The sequence below is a fragment of the Pseudophryne corroboree genome, chromosome 9 (genome assembly GCF_028390025.1).
Source record: "Pseudophryne corroboree isolate aPseCor3 chromosome 9, aPseCor3.hap2, whole genome shotgun sequence".
Classification (NCBI taxonomy): domain Eukaryota; kingdom Metazoa; phylum Chordata; class Amphibia; order Anura; family Myobatrachidae; genus Pseudophryne; species Pseudophryne corroboree.
Window position 1 is genome coordinate 385,800,093 of NC_086452.1, and position 27,109 is coordinate 385,827,201.

Sequence of the window (27,109 nt, forward strand, 5' to 3'; positions counted from 1 at the left end):
GGGGGGAGCTGGTGTGTGGAATTACTAAGGGGGGGAGCTGGCGTGTGGAATTACTAAGGGGGGGAGCTGGTGTGTGGAATTACTAAGGGGGGGAGCTGGTGTGTGGAATTACTAAGGGGGGGAGCAGGTGTGTGGAATTACTAAGGGGGGGAGCTGGTGTGTGGAATTACTAAGGGGGGGAGCTGGTGTGTGGAATTACTAAGGGGGGGAGCTGGTGTGTGGAATTACTAAGGGGGGAAGCTGGTGTGTGGAATTACTAAGGGGGGAAGCTGGTGTGTGGAATTACTAAGGGGGGAGCTGGTGTGTGGAATTACTAAGGGGGGGGAGCTGGTGTGTGGAATTACTAAGGGGGGGAGCTGGTGTGTGGAATTACTAAGGGGGAGAGCTGGTGTGTGGAATTACTAAGGGTAGGAGCTGGTGTGTGGAATTACTAAGGGGTGGAGCTGGTGTGTGGAATTAGTAAGGGGTGGAGCTGGTGTGTGGAATTAGTAAGGGGTGGCAGGTGTGTGGAATTACTAAGGGGGGAGCTGGTGTGTGGAATTACTAAGGGGTGGAGCTGGTGTGTGGAATTACTAAGGGGGGGCAGGTGTGTGGAATTACTAAGGGGGGAGCTGGTGTGTGGAATTACTAAGGGGGGGCAGGTGTGTGGAATTACTAAGGGGGGAGCTGGTGTGTGGAATTACTAAGGGGGGGGAGCTGGTGTGTGGAATTACTAAGGGGGGGCAGGTGTGTGGAATTACTAAGGGGAGGAGCTGGTGTGTGGAATTACTAAGGGGGGGGCAGGTGTGTGGAATTACTAAGGGGGGAGCTGGTGTGTGGAATTACTAAGGGGGGGCAGGTGTGTGGAATTACTAAGGGGGGGGCAGGTGTGTGGAAATATGAGGGGCAGATATTTGATTAAAAAAACTGATGGTGTGCCTCTGCAATTTTAAAATCTTGATTAGTGTGCCACGAGTTTAAAAAGGTTGAAAATCACTGGGGTAGAGGATGAATTAAGACATGGGGTTTGTTTTGTTAGATAGAGCTTGTTCCAGTGTAGTGCCTTTTGGGGTAAAGGTTTTTCAGAAAGTTACAGTATTTTTTAATTTAGTAAAGTATGCCCCATTTTAAAAATAGGGCATTTCAATTTGTTGCTCATGCTCAGTAGCTGCCTGCAGGGGGTGTACTCAGAGTAGCTTCAAATGGGTATAAAAATATGGCTGACGTTGAAGCAATACGATCTGCCTGTTTCTGCCTGCCCATTATATGTACAGCTACTGTATCTCCCCCGTCAGTGGGCAGAGGAAAAAGGAAGCATACCCTCCAACATTTTACACATAAAAATCGGCGGTACAGATTAGGAAAGGGGGCGTGGCCTCATTTAAAGGGGGCATGGCCACACACCCTTTCCTATATGCAGAACCATAGCACTGGAAGAAACAGGACCAAACTCCTGGCCATAAAGTGAGCAGTGCAGTGATTAGCCCCCTTGTCTTTCCATCTCTCTGGGTGCAGAGCTGAGATAGGAAGAAGAGGAGAGGTGTGTGGGCTGGATAGGGTGCCCCCCCCCCCTCCCCTCTCAAACCTAAATCCCTTAGATGTGATCTTTTCAACAATTGAGCTCCAACTGGTGTGTCTGCCCCGGTCCTCGGCTGATCTTTCAGATACAGGGGCAGATGTATTAAGCCTGGAGAAGGCATAATTAAGTGATAACCCAGTGATAAGTGCAAGGTGATAAACGCACCAGCCAGTAAGCTCCAGTATGTAAATTGACAGGAGCTGACTGGCTGGTGCATTTATCACCTTGTGCTTATCACTGCTTTATCACTTCCTTATGCCTTCCCCAGGCTTAATACATCTGCCCCATCATTTGAAGTTGATGCTTTGTTTGGCATCCATTTGAGCTGCAGTCCCCTGCACCTCTGGAGCATGTGGCCTGGGCATTGGCTGGGCTCCTGTACTCTGTACGCGTGCGCACATGGCACCTGACACACACACACATATACACGTGCAGCACCTGACATACACATATACACGCACAGCATCTGACACATACACATGTAATATCAGACACAATAATATAAACACACAGCACCTGAAACACATATGCACAAGCAGCACCTGACACACACATACACACGCAGCAACTGACACACTCGCATATACACACACGTGGCATTTAACACACGCAGCACCTGACACACACACATATACACATATACACACACAGCACCTAACACACACATATACACTCTCAGCACCTGACACACACATATATACGTGCAGCACCTGACACACACACACACACACACACCTGCACAGCACCTGACACACACATATACCCGCACAGCACCTGACACTCGCACACACATATACACGCACAGCACTTGACACACACACACATATACACGCACAGCACTTGACACACACATATACACTCGCAGCACCTGACACTCACACAAACATATGCACTCGCAACACCTGACACACACACATATACACTCGCAGCACCTGACACACATATACACGTGCGGCACCTGACACACATATACATGCGCAGTGGCACCACTCACTCACACACACACGTATGTATGTACACACACGAGCGTCACCTGACACACAGTCACAGTGCGCGGCCCCTGACACACAAACGCGCACGGAACCTGACACACACATATATGCGTACACCACCTGACACACACATTTATACGCATGCCACCTGACACACACATATATACACGCGCCACCTGACACACACATATATACACGCGACACCTGACATACATATATATACGCACGACACCTGAAACACTCACATATATAAACGCGGCACCTGAAACACACATGTATATATGCGGCACCTGAAACACACACACGTACACGCACGGCACCTCACACGTACATGCGATGCATTTCACACATGCCTCAGTCACAGGCTGCTGCCGCCTACCCCCTCCCTGCATCATCCGCAAAGGCAGCAAAGTATTTTGACCAAAGTTAAAAGTATAAACAATTCTGTTTGGTAAATACAAATATTTTTGCATTTTGCACAGAACAGTGATGTTATACGAACATTTTCATTAAACTTTTAGAAAATCAAATGTGTATTCTTACAGTGAAATTTTTACATTTCTGAATTTAAAAAATAAATTAAAAAAAAGCTATGAAATTCCAATAGACAAAAAAACCTTATGGTTTCACATTTCCAATTAAGGCTTCTTAGACATGATTCGAAATGTCAGAAACCTGTTGTAACTCTTACACTCAAACTCCAAAAAGCAATGAAATTCCGTTCATTAAGGGTGATGCCTTAATGGACGTGTTCTTTGCGCAATACAGATATGGTATGCCATCACAGCCTGTGGGTAAGTGCAGATTCAGCACACACAGAGTGAGATTGCTGTCATTCACACAGTGGTGGAGCTGCTAATTCACAGATTTGTGTGCTCATTGGAATACACACATGCAGTCTATGCAACTGAAGGTCTAAGCAGAAGACAAAGCTGCTTGGATGAGGTAAGAGTGGTGTTTATTGGAGGGAGGAGACAGAGTAGTGTGGATGGGGGGCAGATATGTGTGGATACGGGGAATACTAAGCAGCACTGATGGGGGGACAAAACAACACAGACGGGTGGAAAACAGTGGTGCAGATGGGGGAGGTAAGACAGAGTGATGCAGTTGGAGGACAGACAGAGCGCAACAGATGGGGAAAGACAGTGGCACAGATGGTGTGGAGACAGAGCGGTGTGGATGGGTGGACAGTGCCATGTGGGTGAGGGGGACAGATTAGCACAGATGGAGAGGGGTGAGAGCAGTACAGATGGAAGGAAACAGTGGCATGGATGAGGGGGCAGAGCAACATGGATGAGGGGAAGACAGTCCTGACATCGGAGGGGGTAAGTATTTTTAACTACTCTTGGGGGGGGGAGGCAGCTAGGCCTAATCCTTGGGGGGTGGGGTGGCTGGGGCTAACCCCCCCCCCCTTCCCCCCGGGCAATAACCCTAACAGTGACCCCAATACTTTCCTTCGAGATATCGGCGATGTCAGCTACGCTATTGGGGTAAGAGAGGTCTGGATAGGGGGGAGATTAAGCAGCACGTATGGGAAGGGAGGCAGAGTGGTGCAGATGGGGGGCAACTATGCAGATGGGTTGAAAACACTGGCACGGATGGGTAGAAAACTGGTACAGATGGGAGAGAAGACAGTGTGGCATGTATGGTAGGAGGCAGAGTGACGTTGAAGAGGGAAACACTGTGCAGTGCAGAGAGAAGGAAACGGTGGTACGGACAAGGCACAGATGGGGAAAGACAGATGGTGCAGATGAGTGAATACAGACTAGCACAGATGGGAAAACACAGAAGTAGGGATTGGGGAAGACATAGCAGCATGTAGGCATACAGGGCTACATGTAGCCAACATGGCTGCCTCATCTGATGCGCTTGTGGATGGGATGAAAAATTCATGGACCGGATGGTTTTGTTGGACCCTACTCTGAACTGTAGGACTCTGCAATCTCCCCATTTTGTGTCATCTCTTCTGGGGGTAGACTATTCCACCCAGGGTAATCCTACGCAGTGCACCCAAGATGGCTGCCACACCTAGTTCCGTGTGAGGGTGGAATACACAACCCTTGGAAGTTATTACCCAAAATGCCTACACCATCATGCATTATGTTTTCTCTGAGCTCAAGGTTTTCTTTTATGCCTGTGTGGCTTATCTATTGCTGTATTACTTAAATCTTCTGTATTATGTGCATTGTTTTTGATGTCTGTAAAGCGCATTGAGTACTATTGAAGAAAGAGCGCTATATAAATAAAATTATTATTATTATTATTAAGTAAGTGTAGATGCATAGACCATAGATGGGGTATTATAGTTTTAGCAATTAACCAAGATGTTTGAGGGAGCTAAATGTGTATACTAAATGAGATGGATGTATGGAACAAGGTGGGATTGTTGTGGTGACCGAACGGGATGGTTGTGAGCACTGATTGGGATGGGTGCAACACATAACTGCTCAGACCTTCAGTTGCATAGACTGCATGTGTGTATTCCAATGAGCACACAAATCTGTAAATTAGCAGCTCCACAATTGTGTGAGTGACAGCAATCTCACTCTGTGAGTGCTGAATCTGCACTTTGTGATGGCATACCATATCTGTATTGCTCAAGGAACACATCCATTAAGGCATCAGCCTTAATGATCGGAAATTTAATTTCTTTTTGGGGTTTGAGTGGAAGAGTTCCAACAGGTTTCTGAAATTTCGAATCATGTCTAAGAAGCCTTAATGGGACATGTGAAACCATAAGTTTTTTTGTCTATGGAATCTATATGTAGATAGATATACATAGTGTTTGTGTTTGCTTGTTTGTGTGTGTGTTTGTATGTATGTATGTATGTATGTGTGTGTCTATATATATATATATACACTGTATATGTGTGTATACATGGCAATGGATGTGATTTGTCTTTCTGGAGCAGCAAGTTGATTCCATCTTTATTGCAAGTTTGCCTCATACCCCATAGAGGTGTGCAGGCAAACTTCCAATGCGGGAGCTACCATAACTGGCTAATACATGTGCAGTCCCTTATGGACAGGTAGATTGGCCAAACATGTGCTAAGAACTTCACATATACTCCATGTTAATTGTAGAGTTTTTTAGAGTGCACACCTGCATTTTCTTTATCCTGCATCCCTCGTGCAGTTTTGTAAGTTTGTAATCAGATGTCATATTTTTCAGATATCGCAAACAAGGTCCTCCTGGCCTGTTTCACCTGTGAGATGTTGGTGAAGATGTACAGTCTTGGGCTTCAAGCTTACTTTGTTTCACTCTTCAATCGCTTCGACTGTTTTGTGGTGTGTGGAGGTATCACAGAAACCATTCTGGTGGAGCTGGAGATCATGTCACCTCTGGGAATATCTGTCTTTCGATGTGTTAGACTTTTAAGGATTTTTAAAGTGACAAGGTAAGCAGGAAGCAGTGGCCACATGTCTCTTCTGGAATCCAGTCTGCCTTGTGTTTGCTCATTTGTCCCTTCTCTGATTTCCAGGCACTGGGCTTCCCTTAGCAACCTGGTAGCATCATTGCTGAACTCCATGAAGTCTATTGCTTCTTTATTGCTCCTGCTTTTCCTCTTTATCATCATCTTCTCCCTGCTTGGGATGCAACTTTTTGGCGGCAAGTTCAACTTTGATGAAACACAAACAAAAAGAAGCACCTTTGATAACTTCCCCCAGTCTCTCCTAACAGTGTTCCAGGTACCGATGATTAGTGTGTGCTATGTGTCTGTCATTGCAAACAGGGCCACAAAGTCAGAATTCGCTTCAGTTTTGTGGAACAATATTTGAATAACTAAGGAAACAATTACATTGAAATTGTAGATAGAAGTTCTCTGATAAAACTTCAAATCATTTGGCTCCTGTCTAGAATAGAATGAGGTGTTCATAACATGGAAACTACAGTAGATCAATACTCTTAAATGATGTTTCCATCAGATATATAAAACATGATATATTAGGATAGCTAGTATGAAACATTATACCCTTAACTAAAGCTTGTATTAGACATATGATTAAAGCTTTTTCTTTGGCTATTTAGAAAATCTACATAAAAATCTAAATATACAATACGATTCACTTTCCTTCATTCCACCTTTTTATGTTGTGTACTTATGTTGTGTACTTAAAGCTGCACTATCACCTCAGGAGGAAGTGGAGCAATATAACTCAGCCCCCTCCCGGTAACAATGAATATAAACTTGCATTAAGAGCCATTATCCCTACAGGTTCTTTATTTGCAGTGTACTGTTCATGCAAATCATACATACAAATCTGAGGTTAGATCTAGACTTTATTGTCAGTCTAAAAGGAATATTTGAAACATGATCTTGTTTTTTTTTTCTTTGTTAATTGTACAACACATTTAATTAGTTCCAACAAGCTGTTCTAAATAGGAAATCAATAACTCTCAGTATTCGGACTGCAACCGAATTCTGGCTGTTCTCCCGGCTACAGGGAGCGTTGTGAAGTGAATGACTAAGTGATGACGCCTTACGCTGTAAATTGCATCATCACGGACATGCAACATAATGTTGCAAATTGCGTCAAATTAAATTTGTGGCACCAAGTTCCTGCCCTTCCCACATGGACGTCTCAGACTACCGATAGAAAAAGTACAGTACTGTATATAAGTATGAATAAGATTGATAACTGTGACTGAGCTAGTATTTAATCTTTGCTATATCTATATATATGAATGTCATTAAAGTGTGTGTTTATATAAGGTACATTGGATTACCTTGCCTACAGCTTAGTATTACCTGTAATTAAATGTGAAAGATAACAATTGCAAAATTAACCAAATGTTCTTTTTCTTCCTACAAGGTAAAATCTTAATTGGCAATAACATCGTCATCACTATATTTACATATATCTGTCATGTTTCTGAAACCTATACACGTATATTTTCAGTCTTCACATCAAGTTACTGTACTTGTATTTTTAGTTTATTTGGTTTTGTTTTGAAACTTCACACAGAAGATAATGTTTGTTCGTGGAGGGAGCAATTGTTTCATTCATCGATGCAACAATAAAATCTATTTTTATGCCAATGGCCATCAATTAAATACCAATCAAAGACCTTTGTAGCAACAAAATAATTTTTCTTTTGTGATTGCTTTCTTGCCTTGTGTAATTTTAACACCATTTGGCGTCTTGGAATGAAAATGAATACCAAATAGCTGTCTTTTTATAACCATAGTACTTTGGCTGGGTTTATTTGTAGTGATGTAACTCTTGATTGTCTCCCTCTCATTGTGTTCTGTTCTCATGCTGGTAGAGGCAGTTGATAAATGAAACAATGCTTGCTTCTAATTAGTTTGTGTTAGTAATTCAGCAATGCAGTGGTTTTAATTCAAGCTAGTTTCACAGAAGATAGGAGCTTTAAAGGGATAATTAAACTATACATACACAAGTAAGACAATAGATTTCCGTTATATCATTCGCCTCTGTTGACTTTAAAATTAAATTGGGAATATTGCTGGGAGTTCGGTTTACAGCCAGGGCCGGTGCAAGATCTCTCTGTACCCTAGGCAAAGCTTCAGCCTAGCGCCCCTAACCTGCAATCCCCCACCTCCCAGAGGTAAGATGCAGGTAGCCACTTGGTGGGCTGGGGTGAATTGCATCATTATACATATAACAGAGAAAAGGAAAAACACTCAAGTGATAAAGTATATTGTAAACAAGGGGGTTGATCCTATTATCCGCGATGGGTGCGATGTGCCATTGCCGCAGTGTTTTAATGTCGGCAACGGCCCCCCAATCTCGCACCCTTCGCAAGCTGGTTTTGGACTGAATTTGAACCAAATTTCTTGGAGCCCTATCGGGCAGCAAGAACTTTTGTGCGAATTTGGGCCGCCGTATAGTGCGCCCGCTGCCATTATGATTTGCACCCACGAAATCATCGCGGCTAATAGGATTGACTCCCTTGAGTGCCATCTATTCTTATGTATACATGCTAGCCAGCATGTTAGGAATCGCATGAGACTGAGGCCAATTTCACTTTATATTTCTCTATCGTCCTAAGTGGATGCTGGGGTTCCTGAAAGGACCATGGGGAATAGCGGCTCCGCAGGAGACAGGGCACAAAAAAGTAAAGCTTTACTAGGTCAGGTGGTGTGCACTGGCTCCTCCCCCCATGACCCTCCTCCAGACTCCAGTTAGATTTTGTGCCCGAACGAGAAGGGTGCAATCTAGGTGGCTCTCCTAAAGAGCTGCTTAGAGAAAGTTTAGTTTAGGTTTTTTTCTTTACAGTGAGTCCTGCTGGCAACAGGATCACTGCAACGTGGGACTTAGGGGGAAAGTAGTAAACTCACCTGCATGCAGAGTGGATTTGCTGCTTGGCTACTGGACACCATTAGCTCCAGAGGGATCGAACACAGGCCCAGCCGTGGAGTCCGGTCCCGGAGCCGCGCCGCCGACCCCCTTGCAGATGCTGAAGCGTGAAGAGGTCCGGAAACCGGCGGCTGAAGACTCCTCAGTCTTCATAAGGTAGCGCACAGCACTGCAGCTGTGCGCCATTTTCCTCTCAGCACACTTCACTGGGCAGTCACTGAGGGTGCAGAGCGCTGGGGGGGGGCGCTCTGAGAGGCAAATATAAACCTTATACAAGGCTAAAAATACCTCACATATAGCCCATAGGGGCTATATGGAGATATTTAACCCCTGCCTGACTGGAAAAATAGCGGGAGAAGAACCCGCCGAAAAAGGGGCGGGGCCTATCTCCTCAGCACACGGCGCCATTTTCTGTCACAGCTCCGCTGGTCAGAACGGCTCCCAGGTCTCTCCCCTGCACTGCACTACAGAAACAGGGTAAAACAGAGAGGGGGGGCACATTAATGGCTATATATATATATATTAAAGCAGCTATAAGGGAGCACTTAATATAAGGATATCCCTTGTATATATAGCGCTTTGTGGTGTGTGCTGGCAGACTCTCCCTCTGTCTCCCCAAAAGGGCTAGTGGGTCCTGTCTTCATTAGAGCATTCCCTGTGAGTTTGCGGTGTGTGTCGGTACGTGGTGTCGACATGTATGAGGACGATATTGGTGTGGAGGCGGAGCAATTGCCAAATATGCAGATGTCACCCCCCAGGGGGTCGACACCAGAATGGATGCCTTTATTTGTGGAATTACGTGATGGTTTATCTTCCCTTAAACAGTCAGTTGAGGACATGAGGCGGCCGGACAATCAATTAATGCCTGTCCAGGCGCCTCAAACACCGTCAGGGGCTGTAAAACGCCCTTTGCCTCAGTCGGTCGACACAGACCCAGACACGGGCACTGATTCCAGTGACGACGGTAGAAATTCAAACGTATTTTCCAGTAGGGCCACACGTTATATGATTTTGGCAATGAAGGAGACGTTACATTTAGCTGATACTACAGATACCGTAAAACAGGGTATTATGTATGGTGTGAAAAAACTACAAACAGTTTTTCCTGAATCAGAAGAATTAAATGACGTGTGTGATGAAGCGTGGGTTGCTCCTGATAAAAAGTTGATAATTTCAAAAAAGTTATTGGCATTATACCCTTTCCCGCCAGAGGTTAGGGCGCGCTGGGAAACACCCCCTAAGGTGGACAAGGCGCTCACACGCTTATCCAAACAAGTGGCGTTACCCTCTCCTGAGACGGCCGCACTTAAGGATCCATCAGATAGAAAGATGGAAGTTATTCAAAAGAATATATACACACATGCAGGTGTTATACTACGACCAGCTATAGCAACTGCCTGGATGTGCAGTGCTGGAGTAGTTTGGTCAGAATCCCTGATTGAAAATATTGATACCCTAGATAGGGACAATGTTTTACTGTCGTTAGAACAAATAAAGGATGCATTTATCTATATGCGTGATGCACAGAGGGATATTTGCACACTGGCATCTCGGGTGAGTGCTATGTCCATTTCAGCCAGAAGAGCCTTATGGACACGACAGTGGACAGCCGATGCGGATTCAAAACGTCACATGGAGGTTTTGCCGTATAAAGGGGAGGAGTTATTTGGAGTTGGTCTATCAGACTTGGTGGCCACGGCTACTGCCGGGAAATCCACTTTTTTACCTCAAGTCACTCCCCAACAGAGAAAGGCACCGACCTTTCAACCGCAGCCTTTTCGCTCCTACAAAAATAAGAGAGCAAAGGGCTTGTCGTACCTGCCACGAGGCAGAGGAAGAGGGAAGAGACACCAACAGGCAGCTCCTTCCCAGGAACAGAAGCCCTCCCCGGCTCCTGCAAAAACCTCAGCATGACGCTGGGGCCTCTCAAGCGGACTCGGGGACAGTGGGGGGCCGTCTCAAAAATTACAGCGCGCAGTGGGCTCACTCGCAGGTAGACCCCTGGATCCTGCAGATAATATCTCAGGGGTACAGGTTGGAATTAGAGACGGATCCTCCTCATCGTTTCCTGAAGTCTGCCTTACCAACCGTCTCTTCCGAAAGGGAGAGGGTGTTGGAAGCCATTCACAAGCTGTACGCTCAGCAGGTGATAGTCAAAGTACCCCTATTACAACAAGGAAAGGGGTATTATTCCACTCTATTTGTGGTACCGAAGCCGGATGGCTCGGTAAGGCCTATTCTAAATCTGAAGTCCTTGAACCTCTACATAAAAAAGTTCAAGTTCAAGATGGAGTCACTCAGAGCAGTGATAGCGAACCTGGAAGAAGGGGACTTTATGGTATCCTTGGACATCAAGGATGCGTATCTACACGTTCCGATTTACCCCGCACACCAGGGGTACCTCAGGTTCATTGTTCAAAACTGTCACTATCAGTTTCAGACGCTGCCGTTCGGATTGTCCACGGCGCCTCGGGTCTTTACCAAGGTAATGGCCGAGATGATGATTCTTCTTCGAAGAAAAGGCGTATTAGTTATCCCATACTTGGACGATCTCCTAATAAGGGCAAGGTCCAGAGAACAGCTGGAGACAGCTTTAGCACTATCTCAAGAGGTGCTAAGACAACACGGGTGGATTCTGAATATTCCAAAATCCCATTTAATCCCGACAACTCGTCTGCTGTTCCTAGGAATGATTCTGGACACGGTTCAGAAAAAGGTTTTCCTTCCAGAGGAAAAAGCCAAGGAGTTATCCGATCTGGTCAGGAACCTCCTAAAACCAGGAAAAGTGTCAGTACATCAATGCACAAGAGTCCTGGGAAAAATGGTGGCTTCTTACGAAGCAATTCCATTCGGCAGATTCCATGCAAGAATATTCCAAAGGGATCTGTTGGACAAATGGTCAGGGTCGCATCTGCAGATGCACCTGCGAATAACCCTGTCACCAAAGACAAGGGTGTCACTTCTGTGGTGGTTGCAGAAGGCTCACCTATTAGAAGGCCGCAGATTCGGCATTCAGGATTGGATCCTGGTGACCACGGACGCCAGCCTGAGAGGCTGGGGAGCAGTCACACAAGGAAGAAACTTCCAGGGAGTATGGACGAGTCTGGAAAAGTCTCTTCACATAAACATTCTGGAACTAAGAGCAATCTACAATGCTCTAAGCCAGGCGGAACTTCTCCTGCAAGGAAAGCCGGTGTTGATTCAGTCGGACAACATCACGGCGGTCGCCCATGTAAACAGGCAGGGCGGCACAAGAAGCAGGAGTGCAATGGCAGAAGCTGCCAAGATTCTTCGCTGGGCGGAGAATCACGTGATAGCACTGTCAGCAGTGTTCATCCCGGGCGTGGACAACTGGGAAGCAGACTTCCTCAGCAGACACGATCTTCATCCGGGAGAGTGGGGTCTACATCCAGAAGTCTTCAACATGTTAATAGACCGTTGGGAAAGACCAATTGTAGACATGATGGCGTCTCGCCTCAACAAGAAACTGGACAAATATTGCGCCAGGTCAAGAGATCCACAGGCAATAGCTGTGGACGCACTGGTAACTCCTTGGGTGTACCAGTCAGTGTATGTGTTTCCTCCTCTGCCGCTCATACCAAAGGTATTGAAGATCATACGGCAAAGAAGAGTAAGAACAATACTAGTGGTTCCGGATTGGCCGAGAAGGACTTGGTATCCGGAACTTCAAGAGATGCTCACGGACGAACCGTGGCCTCTACCTCTGAGAAGGGACCTGCTACAGCAGGGTCCCTGTCTTTTTCAAGACTTACCGCGGCTGCGTTTGACGGCATGGCGGTTGAACGCCAGATCCTAAAAGGGAAAGGCATTCCAGAAGAAGTCATTCCTACCTTGATTAAGGCACGGAAGGAAGTCACCGTGAAACATTATCACCGCATTTGGCGAAAATATGTAGCGTGGTGCGAGGATCGGAGGGTTCCGACGGAGGAATTCCAACTGGGTCGTTTCCTACATTTCCTGCAATCAGGATTATCTATGGGTCTCAAATTGGGATCCATTAAGGTTCAAATTTCGGCCCTGTCAATATTCTTCCAAAAAGAATTGGCCTCTGTCCCTGAGGTCCAGACTTTTGTCAAGGGAGTACTGCATATACAGCCTCCTGTGGTGCCTCCGGTGGCACCGTGGGATCTAAATGTAGTTTTAGATTTCCTCAAATCCCATTGGTTTGAACCATTGAAAAAGGTGGATTTGAAATATCTCACATTGAAAGTGACTATGTTACTAGCCCTGGCCTCTGCCAGGAGAGTATCTGAATTGGCGGCTTTATCTTATAAAAGTCCTTATCTAATCTTCCATTCGGATAGGGCAGAACTGCGGACTCGTCCGCATTTTCTCCCTAAAGTGGTATCAGCATTTCATCTGAACCAACCTATTGTGGTGCCTGCGGCCACTAGCGACTTGGAGGACTCCAAGTTGTTGGACGTTGTCAGAGCCTTAAAAATATACATTGCAAGGACGGCTGGAGTCAGAAAATCTGACTCGCTGTTTATATTGTATGCACCCAACAAGTTGGGCGCACCTGCTTCTAAGCAGTCGATTGCTCGTTGGATTTGTAACACAATTCAACTTGCACATTCTGTGGCAGGCCTGCCACAGCCTAAAACTGTAAAAGCCCACTCCACAAGGAAGGTGGGCTCATCTTGGGCGGCTGCCCGAGGGGTCTCGGCATTACAACTCTGCCGAGCAGCTACGTGGTCGGGGGAGAACACGTTTGTAAAATTTTACAAATTTGATACCCTGGCAAAGGAGGACCTGGAGTTCTCTCATTCGGTGCTGCAGAGTCATCCGCACTCTCCCGCCCGTTTGGGAGCTTTGGTATAATCCCCATGGTCCTTTCAGGAACCCCAGCATCCACTTAGGACGATAGAGAAAATAAGAATTTACTTACCGATAATTCTATTTCTCGGAGTCCGTAGTGGATGCTGGGCGCCCATCCCAAGTGCGGATTATCTGCAATACTTGTACATAGTTATTGTTAACTAATTCGGGTTATTGTTAAGGAGCCATCTTTAAGAGGCCCTTTCTGTTGTCATACTGTTAACTGGGTTTAGATCACAAGTTGTACGGTGTGATTGGTGTGGCTGGTATGAGTCTTACCCGGGATTCAAAATGCCTCCCTTATTGTGTATGCTCGTCCGGGCACAGTACCTAACTGGAGTCTGGAGGAGGGTCATGGGGGGAGGAGCCAGTGCACACCACCTGACCTAGTAAAGCTTTACTTTTTTGTGCCCTGTCTCCTGCGGAGCCGCTATTCCCCATGGTCCTTTCAGGAACCCCAGCATCCACTACGGACTCCGAGAAATAGAATTATCGGTAAGTAAATTCTTATTATAGTCTCCAACGGCGGCACTCTGGTCTCTAAAAAATCACGCGACACGGCTTTCTTATGGCATCATTTCAGCACTTAGCAGCGCTTTTATCAAGCCTCATATAATTATTCATATGAACTCACAGTGATAGGAGCCAGGTGCTGCAGTGTGAAATTCTGCTACAGCACCTGGCTCCTGTCATAGCAGAGGACCCGACAGCGCTGCAGACAGTCTCCGGGGGCAGCCCAGAACAGCCCTGCATCTCCGGAGATGCTGGGCACGCCCCTGGAGTGACGATCCACGAGGCCACGCCCCTTTCTTGGTGGTCATGCCTCTTTTTGCCGCGACCGCGCCTCCGGCGCGCTGGCATAACAAGGGTGTGCACCGGGTGTCACCACACCCGGTGATACCTCTGCTTCCTAGCACCAAAAACATGGAAGCTATGCGCCACCACTGTACATCCTCTAACATTATGTCCTTCCTGTTTTAAAAGAAAAAAAAGGAAAAGAGAAAAACACTGTAGAGATTTAAACATTATTGTTGAAAACTGAAGGGATCAGGAACTTGTCTTTCTCAATCATTTCACTGTTCTCATCATGTCCATCTTGTTTAAAGATAAAAATAAAAAAATGCCCAAAACAAATGGAAGGTCTTAAATTTCTGGACATTAAAACATATTATCATGCCATATTTCTTAACAGAGTTTTTGAATAGACCAGAAATAGGGACATGAAGCAGTGGGTTGCAATAGAAGGCTGCTACATGAAACAACACCATGAAATAGTGCCATGGCTGCCCTCTCTTCCCAAGCTCTCTCCACCCAATCCTAAGATATCCACCACACTCTCTCTTTGGAAGGCCCTAAGACATCTCCCTTTTATTTCATCAGTCTTTGGCACCTCACCTCTGTTTTGGCTAACCATAGGTTCTCACCAGGTAGTCGGTCACCTGGTGTAAAGGATAGAGGTATTAAACAATTTTTGGAGTTTCAAGAAAAATGGGATATACCACATTTCTGATTTTTGGAAGTTCCTAAAAGTTCGCCATTTTCTAAGTTCAGCAAACCCTTGCCAAGAGGTATCTTACCTCTTTCGAGAAACTCTGCATCTCGCCCCAATCTCCCTCCCACACGGTATCTGCTCTCTACCAGTTACTACTAGTTAACCTGACCTATGCTAAGGCTTGAGAAAAAGACTTTGGTCTTTCCTTATTCGACCAGGAGGCCTACTCTAGATCTATTTGTATTACTGTAAAAGAGACACAGTGCCAGATCTTGATGAGTTGGTACAGACCAGTGTTAATTTTGTCAAGGATTTTCAATTTAGTTTTAGTCTCAGTGGTCTATTTACTAAGCGTTGAATGGAGATAAAGTGGACGGAGATAAAGTACCAGCCAACCGGCTCCTAACTCTAATTTTTTCAAATCCATACTGTGACATGGCAGTTAGGAGCCGATTTCTGGTACTTTTTCTCCATCAAAGGCTTAGTAAATTGACCCCTCAGTCACTTTCTTAAAATTTGACTAAATTAAAAGTCTCATTTTGGTCTTTTTTTTTTTTTTTGTCTTAGTCAACATGTAGTCAGTGGATCTCAGATGACATTTTAGTCTAATTTTAGTCAATGATTTAGTCATAGTTATGCAGTTTAATGATACTGTAATGGATTTTGATGAAGAACATTTCTCTATTATTCCCTTGAATGCTTGTATACCTCTCACTATCTGTTTAGTAATCTAGGTAACAAACAAGTGCAACACAATGATATTTCCTTCACAGCAGGTTATTTATTTTCTGCAAATATCAATTCAAGAATACAATTGTTCTTTAATTAAAAATGTTAAAACCTTACCTGACTTAAGTAAGTAGTAGTTGACGTTCACTTCACACAACAAGATGTAAAAAGTAATATACATATGCATACTAATAGTACATACTGATAAAATAAAACTGTATTATTCTCTCTTATTCTCTCTCAGCCTTGCCCCCCCCTGTTGCGACAGACCTAGATCACTCAGGTCCCTCCCTGGCCAGTGCCCTGTATCATGACAACAGAAATATACCTACTTGGCAGGCAAAAGCTTGTGATGCAGCTGCAGGCATTGCAACTTGTTGCAAGTAAATCTATTCTATGGCCAGAGAGGCTTGTTGAAAATGTATTAAAAAAAATACAGTGTTACTTAAAGAGTACAATAAATCATTAGAAAAACACATCCTGGCTGGTACAAGTAAGTAGTAGTAGTAGTAGTAGTAGTAGTAGTAGTACAGTACTACTGCAAAAAATGAAGCTATAGGGATGCATATTACAATATACAGGTTGAGTATCCCTTATCCAAAATGCTTGGGACCAGAAGTATTTTGGATATCGGATTTTTCCGTATTTTGGAATAATTGCATATCATAATGAGATACCATGATGTTGGGACCCAAGTCTAAGCACAGAATGCATTTATGTTTCATATAAACCTTATACACACAGCCTGGAGGTCATTTAATACAATATTTTTAATAACTTTGTGTATTAAACAAAGCGTGTGTACATTCACACAATTCATTTATGTTTCATATACACCTTATACACACAGCCTAAAGGTCATTTAATACAATATTTTTAATAACTTTGTGTATTAAACAAAGTTTGTGTACATTGAGCCATCAGAAAACAAAGGTTTCACTATCTCACTCTCACTCAAAAAATTCCGTATTTCGGAATATTCCGTATTTCGGAATATTTGGATATGGGATACTCAACCTGTATAACTATTTAGCTATACTGAGTGATTCTCATGGCAGACCATTACGACCTATTCACAAGGCTTTCTCTTTAGTTTGTTGTTCTTATGCATATGGATTGGCACTTTGAAGCCAAATCACATTTGGAAGAGTTGCCTGTTGTTTATCTTTTTCCCTGCCTTTTTTCTGCACAGCAATAGTCTCTGGAATCTGTAGGATTAAAAAAGTGTTTTCTATTATTGGTACAGCCGGGGCCATTGAATTACTTCAAATTCAGTCTATATGTGGACAGTGTTCTTCCACAGATTTATTATCACTATCTGATCTGTATTGGTCCACGTCACTGAATGCCGGAACTGAACTGTTGTTAAGTCTCTAAAATAAACCCCACAAGCTTGCTGCCTAGGTGGTATCATCCTTGACTCTCTGAATTGTCCTTTTGTTCCCCACAATCAATATGTTTAGACTCCAAATCATGTTACAGTCTGTCACAGATTGCATCCAGTCATCCACACACATAATAAGACTCTCCTACTAATATCCGACTCCAAACCTTCAAGTTTAAGCATTTCCTGAAAACTCACATCAGGGCAGCTTATCAAATTTCAGAACAACCACTGACATAAGCTTCAGAAGCTATCTAATTACACATACCCAGCCTACACAGTCCAGTCCACCAAACTCCACGTATATTTTCTCTTTCTGCAGCGGGGTACACTGGTATTCCACAGGGAATAACATCGGGGGCGTAGAGCTGGATCTTGATCCGAGGCACCAACAGGCTAAAGCTTTGACTGTTCCCAGGATGCATTGCACCTGGGAACACCAGCAGTATATGGCGCCCGGAGCTGGGGGAGGGGCTACAGGTCAGCGCCTTATCCCCTATGCTGGGACTCAACACCAGGTACTATATTAGTACGGGTGTGGGGGTGCCGCGGATGGGGCCCAGAGGTACTGCGAGTGGGGGAGCGGCGGGTAATGCTTCTCCTCCTGGAAGCAGCTAAGCTGCTGCCCCCCATTTGGCAGTGGCTCTCCTGGAGACTCACACAGCAGCCAAGGAGCCAGTTACTATTGTTAGCGCCGGTGTCCCAACGCACCACATTACAAGGAAAAAGATGCACTCAATAAACTACAGCTCCCAGTAGCCCTTACCGCCAGACTACTACTGCACCAAGGGCTGCTGGGAGCTGTAGTTTATTTAGTGTGTCTACTTCCCTGTAATGCGGCATGTTGGGACAGTAGCGCTAATAATAGTGACTGGTTGGCAGAACTGACTGACTCGCTGGATCAATGTAAAAGGTGAGAGTGCTGTGCAGTGTCAGTGACACTGCACACCCACTGCACTGCACAGCACAGCACTGTCACCCAGGGGCGGATCCAGAAGAAAATGATAGGGGGCAAGTACATTTGCGTGCGGCTTCGGTGCGGCTTCGGTGCATGTGAGGTGGCGCTTCTTATACAATGCCCACAGTTGTAGCGCTCATTATGCAATGTCCACTGTACTGGTAGTGCCCCTTATATAGACCCCATAGTAGTGGTGCCCCTTATGCAATGCTCGTATTGCCCCCAGTAGTAATGTTGCCTGTAGTAATGCCCCCAGTCATTTGGCGCCCTAGTAGCTATGCCCCCAGTGGTAATGCCCCTGCAGTTATGACCCCAGTAGTTTACTCCCCCTCCCCCCTTTAGTTTAGCCTCCCAGTGGTAATGCCCCCAGTAGTTTGCCTGCTTGTAGTTTAGCCACCAGTAGTAATGCCCCCCTGTAATTTGCCCCATTGTAGTTTAGCCCCTGTAGTTATGCCCCCCTTGTAGTTTAGCCCCCAGTAGTACTGCCCCCAGTAGTTTGGCCCCTGTAGTTATCCTCCAGTAGTTTGGCCCCTGTAGTTTAGCCCCCAAGTAGTAATGCCCCTGTAGTTAAGCCGCCAGTAGTAATGCCCTCCTGTAGTATGCCCCCAGTAGTTAGCCCCTTTGTAGTTGGCCCCCAGTATAATGTCCCCCAGTAGTTTGCCCCCAATAGATGCCCCCAGTAATAATGTCCCCCAGTAGTTTGCCCCCAGTAATAATGTCCTCCAGTAGTTTGCTCCCAGTAGTAATGCCCCCTAGGAGGTTGCCCCCAATAGATGACTCCCCAGTAGTAATGCCCCTTGTTGATGCCCCCCAGTAGTAATGCCCCCAGTAGATGCTCCCCCAGTAATAATGCCCCCCCACCCAGTAGTAATGTCCCTTGTTGATGCCCCCAGTAGTAATGCCCCTTGTTGATGCCCCCCAGTAGTAATGCCCCCAGTAGATGCACCCCCAGTAATAATGCCCCCAGTAGTAAAGCCCCCCCACCCAGTAGTAATGTCCCTTGTTGATGCCCTCCAGTAGTAATGCCCCTAGTTGATGCTCCCCCAGTAATAATGCCCCCCCCCCAGTAGTAATGCCCCTTGTTGATGCCCCCAGTAGTAATGCCCCCAGTAGATGCTTCCCCAGTAATAATGCCCCCAGTAGTAATGCCCCCCCACCCAGTAGTAATGTCCCTTGTTGATGCCCCCAGTAGTAATGCCCCCAGTAGATGCTCCCCCAGTAAAAAATGCCCCCAGTAGTAATGCCCCCCCAGTAGTAATGCCCCTTGTTAATGCCCCCAGTAGTAATGTCCCCCACATAGTTTGCCCCCAGTAGATGTCCCCGCTGCACCGAAGAAGACAAAACACAACATACTTACCAAGCCCCGTTCCCGCTTCAAGATCTTTGCTGCAGTCCTCCTCCTCTCTTGGCGTCCTCTCCTCAGCACTATAAGAGAGACGTCATGACTGACGTCTCTCCCATAGCGCACGCCGCACAGTGACAGTACTGAGCTCCGGCCTCCGGCTACCGCTGTGCAGGGAGACGGGCGCCCGCTGGTAACACAATCTCAGCGGGCGCCCATCATCTCCCTGTGCGGCGCCGGGGGGACGACGACGGAGGGACGGACGGGGGACGGAGGCCACAAATGGCAGGGGGGGCACGGGCCCGAGTGCCCCCCCCCTGGATCCGCCACTGCTGTCACCTTTTACATTGATTGAGCGTCCAGACATTATCCTCCGCGATATCACCCACTCTATCCGTTACACTAGCCATTTCGTGGCTTCCAGGCCGGCAGGCCAGGTGCTGTGTTGTGGAGTCAGGGGCTCTGGGGATCTGGGCATGGCTGTGGCGGGGAGGCACTTCTGTGACATCACGTGCAGAGGAGACTCCGGGGCTCAGAGAGTATGCAGCGCAGGGAGGGCTATGAAAGCCTTCCGCTGCGCCACTTTCATACACATCTATGCCGGTGGGCGCAGCAGCTTTTGTTCCACCTGTGCCGCGGAGTGGGGATTGTTGATGCCGGAGGGGGCAGGCGGACTAGCAGCAGGACATAGGACACTGCAGTAAAAGGATTTCTCTTACGTCCTAGAGGATGCTGGGGACTCCGTAAGGACCATGGGGATAGACGGGCTCCGCAGGAGACATGGGCACTTTAAGAAAGACTTTAGGTCTGGGGGTGCACTGGCTCCTCCCTCTATGCCCCTCCTCCAGACCTCAGTTTACTGCTGTGCCCAGAGGAGACTGGGTGCATTACAGGGAGCTCTCCTGAGTTTCCTGTCAGAAAGTATTTTGTTAGGTTTTTTATTTTCAGGGAGCCTGCTGGCAACAGACTCCCTGCATCGATGGACTGAGGAGAGAGAAGCAGACCTACTTCTGTGAGTTTCAAGGCTCTGCTTCTTAGGCTACTGGACACCATTAGCTCCAGAGGTATCGGTACGCAGGTCTCACCCTCGCCGTCCGTCCCAGAGCCACGCCGCCGTCCTCCTCGCAGAGCCGGAAGATAGAAGCCGGGTGAGTATGAGAAGAAAAGAAGACTTCAGAGGCGGCAGAAGACTTCATGATCTTCACTGAGGTAACGCACAGCAGTAAAGCTGTGCGCCATTGCTCCCATACACCTCACACACGGCAGTCACTGTAAGGGTGCAGGGCGCAGGGGGGGTGCCCTGAGCAGCATATGAACCTCTCTTTGGCAAAAGTATATTTGTGTACAGCTGGCCACTGTATATATATAAGAGCCCCCGCGAATTTTTAGTGTATTTGAGCGGGACAGAAGCCCGCCGCCGAGGGGGCGGGGCTTCTCCCTCAGCACTCACCAGCGCCATTTTCTCCACAGCACAGCTGAGAGGAAGCTCCCCGGACTCTCCCCTGCTTATACCACAGTGAAAGAGGGTTTTAAAGAAGACGGGGGGCACATAATTAGGCGCATATATACATATATACACAGCGCTACTGGGTAAATATATATTTATTGTGTTTTTTCCTGGGTCATATAGCGCTGGGGTGTGTGCTGGCATACTCTCTCTCTGTCTCTCCAAAGGGCCTTGTGGGGGAACTGTCTTCAGATAAGAGGATTCCCTGAGTGTGTGGTGTGTCGGTACGCGTGTGTCGACATGTCTGAGGTAAAAGGCTATCCTAGAGAAGACGGGGAGCAAATGAATGTGGTGTCTCCGTCGACAACGCCGACACCTGACTGGATGGATATGTGGAATGTTTTAAGTGCTAATGTAAATTTATTGCACAAAAGATTAGAGCTGAAGCTAGGGTACAGCCAGGGAGTCAACCCATGTCTGTCCCTATGTCGCAGGGACCTTCGGGGTCTCAAAAGCGCACACTATCCCAAATAATAGATACAGATACCGACACGGATTCTGACTCCAGTGTCGACTACGATGATGCAAAATTACAGCCAAAATTGGCTAAATGTATTCCATATATGATTATTGCAATAAAAGATGTTTTGCATATCACAGAGGAACCCCCTGTCCCTGACACGAGGGTACACATGTATAAGGGAAAGAAACCTGAGGTAACCTTTCCCCCCTCACATGAGTTGAACGAATTATGTGAAAAAGCTTGGGAATCTCCAGACAAAAAACTGCAGATTCCTAAAAGGATTCTTATGGCGTATCCTTTCCCGCCAACGGACAGGATACGGTGAGAATCCTCCCCTAGGGTGGAAATACATTTACACGCTTATCCAAAAAGGTAGCGCGGCCATCCCAAGCTACCCTCAGGGATCCTGCTGACTGCAAGCAGGAGATTACCTTGAAGTCCATTTGCACACATTCTGGTACCTTACTCAGACCGGCAATTGCGTCGGCCTGGGTTTGTAGCGCTGTAGCAGCATGGACAGATACCTTATCAGCGGAAATTGAGACCCTAGATAAGGATACCGTTTTATTGACCCTAGGGCATATAAAAGATGCTGTCTTATATATGAGAGATGCTCAAAGACGCTATGTCGACTTCTGCTAGACGAGTCCTATGGACCCGGCAGTGGACAGGTGATGCCGACTCAGAGGCATATGAAGGTTTTACCTTACAGGGGTGAGGAATTGTTTGGGGAAGGTCTTTCGGACCTGGTCTCCACAGCTACAGCTGGTAAATCTAAATTTTTTGCCTTATAATTCCCTCACAGCCTAAGAAAGCACCACATTTTCAAATGCAGTCCTTTCGATCACAAAGAAACAATAAAGTACGAGGTGCGTCCTTTCTTGCCAGAGGTAAGGGCAGAGGAAAGAAGCTGCACAACACAGCTAGTTCCCAGGAACAGAAGTCCTTCCCGGCCTCTGCAAAATCCACCGCATTACGCTGGGGCTCCGCTAAAGGAGTCCGCCCCAGTGGGGGCACGTCTTTCAATTTTCAGCTACATCTGGGTTCACTCGCAGGTGAATCCCTGGGCAATAGAAATTGTTTCTCATGGTCAGGCAAAAGACCTTGGGTTCGATTCAAGACGCTCTATAACAGGGCCAGGGAGGGTGGACTTGGAGTGCCCAACATTAAATTGTATTATTATGCGGCCCATCTATCACAGGCCGTTCTCTGACACTCGCATATATCTTCCCGTAGATGGGTTCAATTGGAATCCGAACTTGTTCGTGTGCGCTCCATCTCCACCCTTCTATGGATCCCTCGATCGCGCAGACCCCCTGAATATACAAATTTTCCATCTATAACATTCACCATCTCGCTATGGGATAGGCTCACTAAGATCTTTGCTCTATTGTCCTCCCCTCCCGCTCTTGCACCCCTTTGGGACAACCCACTGTTCGCCGAAGGACGGACCTCACATGCCTTCCAGCACTGGTTGGCTCATGATCTTCTGTTTATCAACGATATTGCACTGTCACGCTCTTTTCCAGCCTTCTCAGATCTACAGAATCGATATGGACTCCCTCCACATTGTTTCTTCCAATACCTGCAATTACGTAGCTTTCACATAGCATTTCTCCAATCAAACAGCTCTTTGTCCCGATCCCCTCTGGAATCATTACCTTCGTTCTCCCTCTAAGGGCCTGTTGTCATCGATATATCGCCTCATGCTTACTCATAACCTACCCACATTGGCCCCTCATGAAATAGCTTGGGAAGCTGACTTACAGGACCACATAGAGACAGACACCTGGGAACAGATTAAACAGAACCTAGTTTCCTCTGCGACCTCTATTAGACATAGAGAGAACTCGTTTAAACTATATGTCCGTTGGTACTTGGTTCCGACGCGACTGAGTAGAATATTCCCTTCCGCATCGGATAGATGTTGGAGGGGCTGCGGATCGGAGGGTACCCTGCTCCATATATTTTGGGATTGTCCCAGGATAGCACCACTCTGGAAGGTCATTCGGAGATTGATTTTGCGAATCACTGGAGTGAACATGCCCTCTTCCCCGTCCTTCTTCCTTTTCCCGAGACCCATCCCCGGAACACCGAAATCTTCACAAAAGCTAATTTGGCACATCACGACCGCACTGAGATGTAAAATTGCTTTCCACTGGAAGTCGCACACAATTCCATCCATTACGGCTGTGATTGCTGCCGTCTGGGATACTTACCATATGGAGTTCCTCTCTAGCGTGATCGAGAGCAGTGCAGTAACCCTTACTGATATCTGGTCCCCATGGCTGGCGTACTATAAATGCCCCCCTCCGTTGACATACGGTTTTTGATATACTTGCTTATTTGATATCATATGTTTGCATTGCTGTACCCCACTCCCTCTCCCCTCCCTCCCTTTTTCCTTCTGTCTTTCCCCTCCCCCATCCTCCTGTACATTGTCTATTGTACTTCGACAAAAATTTAAATAAACAGTACTTACAAAAAAAAAAGAAATTGTTTCTCAGGGTAACAAGCTGGAATTCGAAGAGGTGCCTCCTCGCCGGTTTTTTAAATCGTCCCTGCCAGCTTCTCCCCAGGAAGGGGAGATAGTGTTAAATGCAATTCACAAATTGTATCTTCAACAGGTGGTGGTCAAGGTTCCCCTGCTTTAACAAGGAAGGGGATATTACTCAACCCTGTTTGTAGTCCCGAAACCGGACGGTTCGGTCAGACCCATATTAAATAAAAAAATCCCTGAACCTATAATTGAAAAGGTTCAAGTTCAAGATGGAATCGCTAAGAGCGGTCATCGCCAGCCTGGAAGGGGGGGATTTTATGGTATCTCTGGACATAAAGGATGCATACCTTCATGTTCCCATTTATCCACCTCATCAGGCGTACCTGAGATTTGCGGTACAGGATTGTCATTACCAATTTCAGACGTTGCCGTTTGGGCTTTCCACGGCCCCGAGGATTTTCACCAAGGTAATGGCGGAAATGATGGTGCTCCTGCGCAAGCAAGGTGTCACAATTATCCCGTACTTGGACGATCTCCTCATAAAAACGAGATCAAGAGAGCAGTTACTGAACAGCGTAGCACTTTCACTGAATTTGTTACAGCAACACGGCTGGATTCTCAATATCCCGAAGTCGCAGTTGGTTCCGACGACTCGTCTGACTTTCTTGGGCATGATTCTGGATACAGAGCAGAAAAGAGTTTATCTTCCGATAGAAAAAGCTCAGGAACTCATGACTCTGGTCAGGAACCTATTGAAGCCAAAACAGGTGTCAGTGCATCACTGCACTAGAGTCCTGGGAAAGATGGTGGCATCATACGAAGCCATTCCCTTCGGCAGGTTCCATGCGAGGACTTTCCAATGGGACCTACTGGACAAGTGGTCCGGGTCACATCTACAAATTCATCAGTTGTTCACCCTGTTCCCCAGAGCCAGGGTATCTCTCCTGTGGTGGCTGCAGAGTGCTCACCTTCTAGAAGGCCGCAGGTTCGGCATTCAGGACTGGATCCTGGTGACCACGGACGCGAGCTTCCGAGGTTGGGGAGCAGTCACACAGGGAAGAAACTTCCAAGGTCTTTGGTCAAGTCAAGAGACTTGTCTTCACATCAACATCCTGGAACTGAGGGCCATAGGCAACGCCCTACGTCAAGCGGAGACCTTACTTCGTGACCAACCAGTTCTGATCCAGTCAGACAACATCACCACAGTGGCTCATGTAAACCGCCAAGGTGGCACAAGGAGCAGAGTGGCAATGGCGGAAGCCGCCAGGATTCTTCGCTGGGCGGAAAATCATGAAAGCGCACTGTCAGCAGTGTTCATTCCGGGAGTGGACAACTGGGAAGCAGACTTCCTCAGCAGACACGACCTGCATCCAGGAGAGTGGGTACTTCATCAGGAAGTCTTCGCACAGATTGCAAGTCAGTGGGGATTACCCCAGATAGACATGATGGCGTCCCGCCTCAACAAAAAGCTACAGAGGTATTGCGCCAGATCAAAAGATCCTCAGGCGGTAGCTGTAGACGCCCTAGTGACACCGTGGGTGTTCCAGTTGGTCTATGTATTTCCTCCTCTTCCTCTCATACCCAAGGTGTTGAGAATAATAAGAAAAAGAGGAGTGGGAACAATTCTCATTGTTCCAGATTGGCCACGAAGGACCTGGTATCGGGATCTGCTGGAAATGCTCACAGAAGATCAGCGGCCTCTTCCTTTACGACAGGACCTGTTGCAACAGGGGCCCTGCCTGTTCCAAGACTTACTGCGGCTACGTTTGACAGCATGGCGGTTGAACGCAGGATCCTAGCGGATAAAGGCATTCCGGATGAGGTTATTCCTACGCTGATAAAGGCTGGGAAGGACGTGACAGCTAAACATTATCACCGTATATGGCGAAAATATGTTTCTTGGTGTGAGGCCAGGAATGCTCCTACGGAAGAATTCCATCTGGGCCGTTTCCTTCACTTCCTACAGACTGGAGTGAATTTGGGCCTAGGCTCCATTACGGTTCAGATTTCGGCCTTATCCATTTTCTTTCAAAAAGAATTGGCTTCTCTCCCAGAAGTACAGACTTTTGGGAAGGGAGTGCTGCATATTCAGCCTCCTTTTATACCTCCGTTGGCGCCTTGGGACCTTAACGTGGTGTTGAGTTTCCTTAAGTCGCACTGGTTTGAACCACTTCAAACGGTGGAGTTAAAATATCTCACTTGGAAGGTGGTCATGTTATTAGCCTTGGCTTCGGCTAGGCGAGTGTCGGAATTGGCGGCTTTGTCTCATAATAGCCCCTATCTGGTTTTCCATATGGATAGAGCAGAATTGCGGACTCGTCCTCAATTCTTGCCTAACGTGGGGTCATCTTTTCATATGAACCAACCTATTGTGGTGCCTGTGGCTACACGTGACTTGGAGGATTCCGAGTCCCTTGCTGTGGTCATTTACGTGGCCAGAACGGGTAGAGTCAGAAAAACAGAAGCACTGTTTGTCCTGTATGCAGCCAACAAGGTTGGTGCCCTGCTTCAAATCAGACTATTGCTCGCTGGATCTGTAACACGATTCAGCAGACACATTCTACGGCAGGATTGCCGTTACCAAAATCGGTCAATGCCCATTCCACTAGGAAGGTGGGCTCGTCTTGGGCGGCTGCCCAAGGGGTCTCGGCACTACAGCTGTGCCGAGCTGCTACTTGGTCGGGTTTAAACATCGTTGCAAAGTTCTATAAGTTTGAGACCCTGGCTGAGGAGGACCTTCTGTTTGCTCAATCGGTGCTGCAGAGTCATCCGCACTCTCCCGCCCATTTGGGAGCTTTGGTATAATCCCCATGGTCCTTACGGAGTCCCCAGCATCCTCTAGGATGTAAGAGAAAATAAGATTTTAAACCTACCGGTAAATCTTTTTCTCGTAGTCCGTAGAGGATGCGGGCGCCCGTCCCAAGTGCGGACTAATTCTGCAAGACTTGTATATAGTTTTGCTTACATAAGGGTTATGTTATAGTTTTCATCGGTCTTGGACTTATGCTATGTTGTTTTAAT

General features: G+C 46.8%; 1 protein-coding gene across 17 annotated transcripts in view; it reads left to right on the forward strand.

Moving 5' to 3' along the window:
• The window catches only part of CACNA1D (calcium voltage-gated channel subunit alpha1 D), a 923,074-nt gene that overhangs the window by 510,976 nt on the left and 384,989 nt on the right, over window positions 1-27,109 (forward strand). For all 17 annotated transcript variants that reach the window (XM_063940823.1, XM_063940810.1, XM_063940825.1 and 14 more), the window contains 2 exons: window positions 5,723-5,948; window positions 6,033-6,240. In XM_063940823.1, the coding sequence (XP_063796893.1) occupies window positions 5,723-5,948; window positions 6,033-6,240 (434 nt within the window). The remainder of the gene's footprint in view (window positions 1-5,722; window positions 5,949-6,032; window positions 6,241-27,109) is intronic.